This window comes from Muntiacus reevesi, chromosome 10 (assembly GCF_963930625.1).
Source record: "Muntiacus reevesi chromosome 10, mMunRee1.1, whole genome shotgun sequence".
NCBI classification, from domain to species: domain Eukaryota; kingdom Metazoa; phylum Chordata; class Mammalia; order Artiodactyla; family Cervidae; genus Muntiacus; species Muntiacus reevesi.
The window spans coordinates 43,303,273-43,313,849 of record NC_089258.1 but is presented as its reverse complement, the minus strand read 5'-3'; the positions used below and the strand labels follow the sequence as shown (position 1 = coordinate 43,313,849).

At 37.3% G+C, this 10,577-nt stretch overlaps 1 protein-coding gene across 1 annotated transcript in view; it reads left to right on the top strand.

Annotated features, from left to right (window-relative positions):
- The first annotated feature begins 523 nt into the window (after positions 1 to 523).
- Positions 524 to 10,577, top strand: part of LOC136176511 (centrosomal protein of 135 kDa-like) — a 53,023-nt gene continuing 42,969 nt past the window's right edge. Inside the window, 5 exon segments of the mRNA XM_065946811.1 lie at positions 524 to 1,181; positions 2,265 to 2,421; positions 3,930 to 4,120; positions 5,032 to 5,199; positions 7,561 to 7,702. Of these exon segments, the coding sequence (XP_065802883.1) occupies positions 2,309 to 2,421; positions 3,930 to 4,120; positions 5,032 to 5,199; positions 7,561 to 7,702 (614 nt within the window). The 5' untranslated portion in view covers positions 524 to 1,181; positions 2,265 to 2,308.

Genomic DNA, 10,577 nt, shown 5'->3' with positions numbered 1-10,577 from the left:
CTCACTTAGGAGTCATCTAGTAAGTTATCAAGGAGTAGTCCTCACTTAGGAGTCACCTAGTAAGTTATCAAGGAGTAGTCCTCACTTGGAGTCACCTAGTAAGTTATCAAGGAGTAATACTCACTTAGGAGTCACCTAGTAAGTTATCAAGGAGTAGTCCTCACTTAGGAGTCACCTAGTAAGTTATCAAGGAGTAGTACTCACTTAGGAGTCACCTAGTAAGTTATCAAGGAGTAGTCCTCACTTAGGAGTCACCTAGTAAGTTATCAAGGAGTAGTACTCACTTAGGAGTCACCTAGTAAGTTATCAAGGAGTAGTCCTCACTTAGGAGTCATCTAGTAAGTTATCAAGGAGTAGTCCTCACTTAGGAGTCATCTAGTAAGTTATCAAGGAGTAGTCCTCACTTAGGAGTCATCTAGTAAGTTATCAAGGAGTAGTACTCACTTAGGAGTCATCTAGTACGTTGAGGCGGCATAATGCAGAAACCTGAGCGCTGGGTCAGGACTCAGGAGACCTGACTGCCCACCTGCTTGGGTGACCTTGTGATTTAGAAAAAGTTATTGTCTCTAGGCAGCCTTTCCTCATCTTTGAATGTGGAGGGTGTCCTTGACCCTTTTTCCCTCATAGTAGTTGTGAGGATCCAATTTTGCATATATTCATATCCATGCATGTTTTATATAAATTGTGAAAAGCAATACAGATGTAAAACAAAGTTTTTGTTTGATTTAGAAATATTGAGTACTAGGACCACATTTACCTGGCAAAGGTTAGAAAAGAGAGCATGTTTTTTTAAAGAAGTGATCTTTGGATAACTCCATTTTAGGGCAGTTTGATAGATGATATATTCATAGATATTTTAAAAGACAAGGATAAAAAGATGTCCAGAGATACTTACATGTTGGGGTCTTTCTTTTTTAATCTCAGTAAACTTTACATATGCTATTTGAAAAGCTTTGATAAATGTATACATTGGTGTGATGTCTGTCCCCATTACCACAATATTTTCATTACCTAAGAAAACTCCCTCACGCCCTTCCAGTCAGGCTCCAACTACCCCTATCACTCTAGGTGACAGCTGTTATGATTTCTATGTACATAGTTTAATTTTGCCCGTTTTGAACTTCATATAATCATGGCTTCTATTGCTCAGATGTTTTTAAATTCATCCATACTGTTGACAGGTACCAGTTCTGTTTTATTCTTGAGTGATATTACATTGTTTAAGTATAGTGTCCTTATCCTTCTTCTGTATAGTTTGTTTCCAGTTTGAAGCTATCATGAATAAAGATGCTTCAAATATTCTTGTAGAGTCTCTTTATAGATGTTTGTTTTCATGTTCTTGAGTAAGTACCTTGGAGTAGAATTACACAGTCATAGGCTAGATGTTTACCTTTATGAGAAACTGCCACACTTTTTAATTTATTTTAATTGGGGGATAATTGCTTTACAAGTTGTGTTGGCGCTTGCTGCACTACAACGTGACTCAGTTATGAGGACTTATATATCCTGTCCCTCTTGAGCCTCCCTCCCACAGACTTTTCCACAGTGATTTGACACTCCTTAGCAATGTGAAAATTCCTGTTACTCCAAGTCCTTGAAGACATTTAGTATTGTACCTTTAATTTTAGCCATTCTAGTATGGACAAAATTATATTTCATTGTGGTTTTAATTTGTATTTCTCTGATGTCTAGTGGTGTTAAGCATCTTTTCATATGATTATTCTCATTTAAATATCTTTTGCAAATCTTAGCCTTGCATTTCTTATTGGGTTATCTTTATTATTGAATTGTAAGGATTCTTTCTGTATTTTGTATACAAATCCTTTGTTAGATATTATGAATATGTTTCTCCTACTCTTCTAAGTTTTTGTTTTGTCAAATAAAAGGATATATTTTGATAAGCAGACATTTTTAATTTGAAGAAATCCAATTTATCAAGTTTCTCTTTTATATTTAAAAGAAAAACTTAAAAGAGGCTTCTCTAAGTATTCTCTGCCTGTCTCAGGCTTGAAAAAATGTTCTTTCTTTTTTCTAGAGGTTTTATTGTTTTAACTTCTGTGTATTAAGTTTATGAGGGGATATTTATTTTAATGCAGCAGCATGGATATCATTAGCATTGGATTTAAATCAATCTAAATATTCTAGAGAGCTGTCTGCCTGAAAAATAAAAAAAATAATTGCTTCATAATAAAAGAATCCTTTTTTAAAACATTAAACAATAATAATAACTGATAATAGAATGATGTTTCACTCTTTTCTTATAGGATTTTAATTTTTGGAAGTGAATAAACCTAGTTTGGAACATAAGATGACTACAGCTGCAGAAAGAAAGTATCTTAATATTAGGAAAAGATTGGATCCGTTGGGATACCGCCAGACTTTGACAGTGGACTGTTTACCTTTGGTGGAAAAACTTTTCAGGTAAAGATGGAAACACTACTGCAAACTTGTGTGACCCTGAATCCCCTTTATCTAGTTTCTTGTTGAGCTTTGTGCTTTAGTACAGAAATGGGTAGACTTTTAAAGTCCTTAAATCGTCTGAAGCTTCTCTCTTCTCCACGTCGCAAAACTCCAGGGTCACTGTGCACTCTATACTGTTTAGAGTAAATGTTTCTGAGGGTTTTGTCTGTGAGTAAAAGTACAGTTTTTAATGTGATTTTCTGATCTAGTTAGGAGTTCTGTAGCTGCTTTACTCACTGGTTTTTATTTTATTGAAATGCAGTTGACATGATATTATGTTAGTCACTGGTCTCTAATTGCTACGCATTTATAATGCCGATCTAAGGTGGTTGATCATGACTTTAGCTGTGAACATGTTAATTTAGCTGAAAGATTCTTTGTGATTTTTATTCTTTTCCACATGAATCTTATTACTGTGATTTGAGACTAACTAGAGCAGAGAAATGGTCTAGGAAGTTTTTGCAGTAGGACTATAAGTGATAATGATGAAAAGAAGAGAGTGGATGAAAGATACTTTGTGGTCTCTAGTATGGGCTCCAGAATCCTTCATGATCTAGTTCTAGGTCAGCAATTCAGAATTATAGGGTGGGAGTATGTTTAACTTTCCAAGAAACTGACACACATTTTCCCCAGTGATTTTACATTCCCTTCATCTTCCCTGCTCCAACCACATAAGCTCCTGAAAACATGTTCGCTCTCGCCCTCGGTCTCTCCATGTGCTGTTCTGTCTGCCTGTAAAGTCTCTTTCTCCTCTCCTTCCTGCTTTGTCTTTATGCTCAGTTAGCTATATGGCCTGCAGCTCTCTGTCACATATACCGCACGTTACCTTAGCTGTTATTGTTGTTGGAAATTTGTTTTACCTTCCCATTAGAATGCAGACTTCCAAGAAACTAGAGACTGACTGTTTTACCGCCATACCTAGGATGGGCTGAACACAAGGTCGGCACTGAAATATTTATTGAGTTTATCACATAGTACCGTAACTTTTGACAAATTGTTAGTAGGATATAAGCTCCATGTCAGTGGGTTCCTTACCATGTTCCCTGCCCAGTAAATGTTGATGTAGTGAATATTCTGTTCATCTGTGTTCTTAGAGGTAGGTAACTGATCCGTGTTTGTTGCATCCCTGACACTTAGCATGTAGCAGGCATTCAGTAAATGTTAAATGACCAAGTAAGGTTCACAGATTCCACAGGATCAGGTGACTAATTAGACATGGGGGGTGAGTGAGACCAGGTTTAAAGATGGTTCTGCCTATATGTATATGTTTTATAACTTAATTACGACAGGAAAGTTTTGAGACCTTCTTAGTACCTTGAAAGACCTCTAGTGTTTGTTTTTGTATGTTTGATTTTCGATTTGATAGCATGTTAGTATTAACATTTAAGTCCTTTTAGAAGTCTGTTTTTAGTTATTAAAAGTTAATAGAATGTTTCCTTGTATTTGCATTTTCCATTCTTTAATATTAGTGATCTAGTTCATACAACAGAAAGTCTTCGGAAATCAAAGTTATCTGCTGTGAAAGCTGAAAAAGAGAGTGCCAATTTTGATTTTGTATTGGAACCTTATAAACTTGAAAATGTAAGGTTGAGTAAAGAAAATAATGAATTATACCTGGAATTAATGAAACTGAGAGAACAATCAGGTCAACATATTAAAGGTAAATTTTTGTGACTTTTGAAATTTTTGCCCTTTTCATTTTATATGTGGGAAATCCTACTCTACCTTTGAAACTATTGATTAGAAAATGTGATAGTCTTCCTACTGATAGTTCCTGAAGTATTGTAGGGTGTGTTGAAGAGTTTCCAAAAGAAAAATAAATTTGCATTCCACAACTATATTCATCTTCACTGAATGTGGATTACACTTTTAGAATTAAAATTGCTGTAATGGTGGTGGTGTGCGCTCAGTTGTGTTTGACTCTTTGTGAACCTGTGAACTGTAACCCACCAATCTCCTCTGTCCATGGAATTTTCCAGGCAAGAATACTGGAGTGGGTTGCCTTTTACTTCACCAGGGGATCTTCCCAACCCAGGGATTGAACCCACGTCTCTTGTGTCTCCTGCATTGGCAGGCAGATTCTTTACCAACTGTGGCATCTGGGAAGCCCAGAAGTTGCTGTAGAAAATATTAAATGCTGGTACTGAAGAAAAATTTTCTTGTAACAACTTCTGTGTTTCTGAGAAAAAGTTGTGTGTCTATTGTTCTGATTCTTTTATACCCTGTTTTTGATCTGGAAGATAGAATGATTTCAGAGGTACTAGGCAAAGGGTAAATTATGTGGCTAACTTATTATAAAATCTTCTTGTATTTAGTAGAAAGCCCTGGCTAATACTTGGCATGAATTGATAATCCCTTAGCTTCATATCCAATTTACTGGATCAAAAGCTCATATTAGTCTCATCACAGAAGAAAAATATAATTCCTTTTTGTGCTTAGTGACTTGCTTGCAGTTTTGTTAATCATGGTAGAAAAGTTACAACCTTCTAACAAAGCATTGATTTTTTTGTTTTATGAAATGGGAGAACTTCTTGATGTATAAAATGCTCTTTAAATCTTTTTCATTTTAAGAGTTGAAAACCACGTTGAAAAAGTGCGCCCGTGAAACAGCTGATCTGAAATTTCTAAATAATCAATATGTTCATAAACTCAAACTTATGGAGAAAGAAAGTAAAGCTAAGAATGAAAAAATTCAACAGCTTCAAGAAAAGAATTTGCAAGCTGTAGTTCAAACTCCAGGTGAATCTGTTCCCTCTCAAAGCAAATTATATACATCTAATCTTTTAAAGATGTTAAAACTGTTGACTGAAATGGGACTTTGGGTATTCATGCTTTAGACTTTAGTATTTGAAAAAATGTATTTGGATAGTCACAAAACCTTTAAAATTGATTTCTGAAGACCCAGCTTATATTCTATACATGTGCTTAGAAACTTACATAACAGTAAACTTCTTAGGTGTAAGGAGTCTATCCTCAGTGCCTAGGGTTTTCTTTCATTATTAATTTGAGTTCTTTTTTCTATTATTATCACCATCATTATTAATTATAAAAATAATTCATACTCTAAAGACTTTGAAAATGATATACTTTGTTATTTCTTAGTTTATTTTAGTCTTCTTAGCCTAATGCTCAGTAGTTATCAGAGAAGGAAAAAGAAATGATGGGGCATATGCAGCGTTAGTGGTTGTCCAGGCTCAAAGTTGATGGAAGAACCCCCAGTAGTAGTAACCAGACCATGGAGGTGTCTGAACCATGAGATTAAGGTTATGGAAGTAAATGAGGGGAAGGGAGGTGCTGAATTATGAGACCTGGTAGAGACTGAGGGACTAAAGAACACGGTGAGGACCAGCAGTAATTTGGTCAGAGTGAAGGCTGCCTCAGAAGAGAGCTGAAGACCTGGAAGCTGGCTCAGTTCTGTCTGGTAACACAGTCCAGGCTTAATCATGTTACTCTGTGCCTGTAGCTGAGTGAAGAGGAGACTCTAAGAATTGAAGAATTGCAAACTGGGAGGCCAGGATCAGGGAGGAATCCATGGGACTTGAAATGGCAGAAAATAAGCTGGGAGAGCGAGGACCATGAGCCAAGGGCAGAAGAGATGCCGAAATGTGGGGGAACATCTCAGAAGAAACTAAAAGATTAAGAAAACTAAAAAAGGAGGATAATTAGATTTTCTGAGAAAAGAGTGGGCCTAAATCAAGGGTGATTTAGAGGTGTAATCTCTAAAATTTAGGGATGGATAAATTTAGTAAACTTGGAATGTAGAGGAATTTCCAAATTTCTGTTTGAAGTGAATGAGTGGATGAATGAGGATATTAATACTATTTCTTTCTTTTTTTTGGCTGCACCATGGGGCATGTGGGATGTTAGTTCCTTAACCAGGGATCAAACCTGCGCCCCTAGTCTTAACCACAAGACCACCAAGGATGTCCTGGTACTATTTCTTAAGATAGGGAATATGGAAAACAGAACACAAGTCCACCGTCTACAAAGGGTTTGTTGAATATGTTGTATCCACAGGACATTCACATTGAAACTCCTTGTATGCAGTGGAATATGTAGATCTGTCCTCAGAAATATGGTCCTAGATGGAGAGTCACATTTGGAAATCATTGGAATATCCTGAGAACTGAAGCTTTGAATGTGGTAGGAGTTACTAGTGAGATTATGTAGATTGGAAAGAGAGGAGAACCAAAGACAGACCCTAGGAAATTGTCTTTTAAGGCACAGATGGAAGAAGAGGGTCTCTGAGAGAAACTGAGAAGGACCAGCCGAGGAGGAAAACCAGGAGATGAGGGAAGAAGAAAGTGGTTTGCATGTTCAGGTGTGTAACTACAAGCAGGTCACCTAAATACTCTTGACCTGGTTTCTTCATCCTCAAAACAAGAGGGTAGGAGTATAGAAAACTTGTTAGGATTCTGAGGAAGACAGAGTTATGGGTTGTGTTTGTTCTTTGTGAGGGTCAGTTAGTTTTTCAAGTACGTGTCTAATCTTGGCCAGGTACTGGAAAAGCTGAATTATCCTTGTGGTTTGGACGAACATGGGATATATCTAGCCATTAAAAGAAATTACTCCTGCTGGTTTTAAGGATAATTAAGAAAATTCCCCATTAATTCAGGATACATATTCTGCTATATACTGATTTTGATTCTTAAAGTTTCAGTTATCGGCTCCTTTGGCCTTGCTTAATAAACATGTTTATTTTAGTTATCATTGCCTTGAAGCTTCTCATTTGACAGTTTTCTGCTGGTGATGACTTCTTGAGCTCTGTTATGTACCACAGGGCACATTCAACTTTTAGTCTTGCCAGAGTTTGGTCCCCATCTCATGAAGGGACAGATTAAATCTGGGCATATATACCAAGCTTGCAGAAAATAAGGTTGCTTTCTAACCATGTGTTGTTGAGGTTTGCAGAAATGAGTTGTTCAGTTAAAGATCAGGTAGGTATTTATATGTAAGGGAGAAAACATTTGACCTGGCTCTTATGTAATAAGACCTAGAGACATAGTTTATAACAAAAAGGCTAGCCTTCTGAACTATTTAATTCTAAGACAGTGTTTTGTTTTCAGTTTTTTGAAATACACATTTGCTTTATTGTTTTAGGTGGCAAGAAAAGAAATATTGCTTTCAGGCGCCAGCGCATGCAGATTGATGAAGCAGTCCCTCCCTCTGAAATCAGTTCATATCCGGTTCCTCAGCCGGATGGCCCTTACATCGCAGACCTCCTGCATGTGGCTGATGACAGGTGCATTAAAGAATCCTCTGTTGGCTTTAGTTACCTCATCACTTGGTTAGCCTTAAATTTCTTGATAGTAGGGTTTTGTCTTCTTAACTAGCCTATCTCTGGTGTGTAGCATAGAACTTTGCATAAGCATCCAGTAAATGCTTTCTGAATATATTCTGAATATTGAAGGTTTTCACTTGTTTTGAAATTTGATTTCAAGTAAATCATATATCTGAGGTTTCTGTTCATATTTGCTTTGAAACAATTTAGTGCCACCTAGAGCCTATTTCAGTAGAGTTGCTTTGACATTCAGCTTTATCACCCAAGTAAATCTTCCACAGACTCTCTGTTAGTTCAGATTTTTCTAAAATGCCAGTAGCATGAGTAGACTTGTAACTGGCTGTGAAAGTCTTGCTTCATGATTCTCTAGGTCTTTATGTTGGTGTTTCCTTAACTTGGAATCAGGTGTAAATTCTATTTTAATTATAATTTCAATAAACTCTTTGGAAAAGGCTATGTAAGTGTTCTCGGGCTGTAAAGATGCAACTTTTGAGAAACTTACAACCCGGTAAGAAGGTGAGACAAGGGGAAATACACAAAAGGCCATTAAGAACATGTTAGAAGGTGCAGAGGAGCAGGAGAGTTCGAGTGACAGCCTCGGCTGCCGTAGCGGTTTAAGTGCAGAACACACTAGTGGGAATGGCTAATGCAGCCGGCTTTTTACTTGTAGATCATGTAGACAATATGAGAGAGTTTTCTACTTTATTATTAATGTCTGTAGCAATTTAAAAAAAGACATTGGTTGGGGGACTAATTAGGGTCTTTAGCTCAGTTATTCTCACACAATATTATGTACCTGTATTTATACACTTACTTGACTTTACCCATGAAATATTTTGTGTTTTTCTGGTACTTATAAATTAGGACTTAGACAATATGTTAGTATTATTTACCGAGTTTTAGACGGCTCCATATGTATTCGATTCAATGGACAAGAACTTGGGCAAATTATGAGAGATGGTGAGGAACAGTGAGGCCTGGGTTGCTGCAGTCCATGGGGTCGCAAAGAGTTGGACACAGCTTAGTAACTGAACAACAACATGTGTATCATTTTCTGTCTCTTTCTTTGCCTTAACATTCTTCTTTTTTTTTTTTTTTAATATTATTTTATTAGTTGGAGGCCAATCACTTCACAACATTTCAGTGGGTTTTGTCATACATTGACATGAATCAGCCATAGAGTTACACGTATTCCCCATCCCGATCCCCCCCTCCCACCTCCTTCTCCACCCGACTCCTCAGGGTCCTCCCAGTGCACCAGGCCCGAGCACTTGACTCATGCATCCCACCTGGGCTGGTGGTCTGTTTCACCATAGATAATATACATGCTGTTCTTTCAAAACATCCCACCCTCACGTTCTCCCCCAGAGTTCAAAAGTCTGTTCTGTACTTCTGTGTCTCTTTTTCTTTTTTGCATATAGGGTTATCGCTACCATCTATCTAAATTCCATATATATGTGTTAGTATACTGTAATGTTCTCCAAAGAAGACATACAGATGGCTAACAAACACATGAAAAGATGCTCAACATCACTCATTATCAGAGAAATGCAAATCAAAACCACAATGAGGTACCATTACACGCCAGTCAGGATGGCTGCTATCCAAAAGTCTACAAGCAATAAATGCTGGAGAGGGTGTGGAGAAAAGGGAACCCTCTTACACTGTTGGTGGGAATGCAAACTAGTACAGCCACTATGGAAAACAGTGTGGAGATTTCTTAAAAAACTGGAAATAGAACTGCCATATGACCCAGCAATACCACTTCTGGGCATACACACAGAGGAATCCAGATCTGAAAGAGACACGTGCACCCCAATGTTCATCGCAGCACTGTTTATAATAGCCAGGACATGGAAGCAACCTAGATGCCCATCAGCAGACAAATGAATAAGGAAGCTGTGGTACATATACACCATGGAATATTACTCAGCCGTTAAAAAGAATTCATCTGAATCAGTTCTAATGAGATGGATGAAACTGGAGCCCATTATACAGAGTGAAGTAAGCCAGAAACATTCTTCTTTTCTATCAGGCCATCATAGGTAGCATTAGTCTCTTGATTATCATATTTGTTTTACTTTGCACATACACTGTATTCAGAGTCACTCATGCATGTATGAGTGCGGCTGCGTACATACTGCGCTCCTGCTCCTAGATTAGTGGGCGGTGTTGGTTCTGGTAATACTAACAACAGGTACACGCAGTGTTCAGTGGTACTGTGCCTACCCTATGGAAAATCTCTCTCAAAATTAAACCTGGCTTCAGGCTTTATTTTTCCAGTATGAAAATGATTATGTCCTGTTTTGTTAATGCTTGGCAAAGTTTGATGTAGTACAGTACATTTGGGCATTCATACAAGTCAGGTGATTTAGACAAATCTTGATTCTCTTGGAATTAACAAGTTCCAGGAAAGAGTAGGTTTTTTTTTGCTGTAGTTACCTGGAAAATTGGTATTTCTTAGTATTTTTCTTCTCTCTAAGATTGCAAGGTAATTTGTTAGAAAATACAGGGTCATGTGGGGTCAGAAAACATTTAGTCCCTTATTTCACTTAATAGTATTGTGAGTTTTAGACTTGATGCTTAGTTCCCTGAACCTAAGAATTGGTAACAGTACCCAAAAGAATTTGTCTTAAGACTCAAAATGCAGTAGGAGACATAATGATTCTGAGTTTCAGATTATTTACCACTCAGTTTTGTATCTGTTCTTATAAAATTAAATCTCTAAGATAATGTACTCTGTGCTGTGGCCTGGGAGCCGTTTGGCCCAGCACCTCCTACCTCACTGAGAAACAAAAAGTTCAGGGTTTTTTAAAAGAAGGCATCTAATTTCACT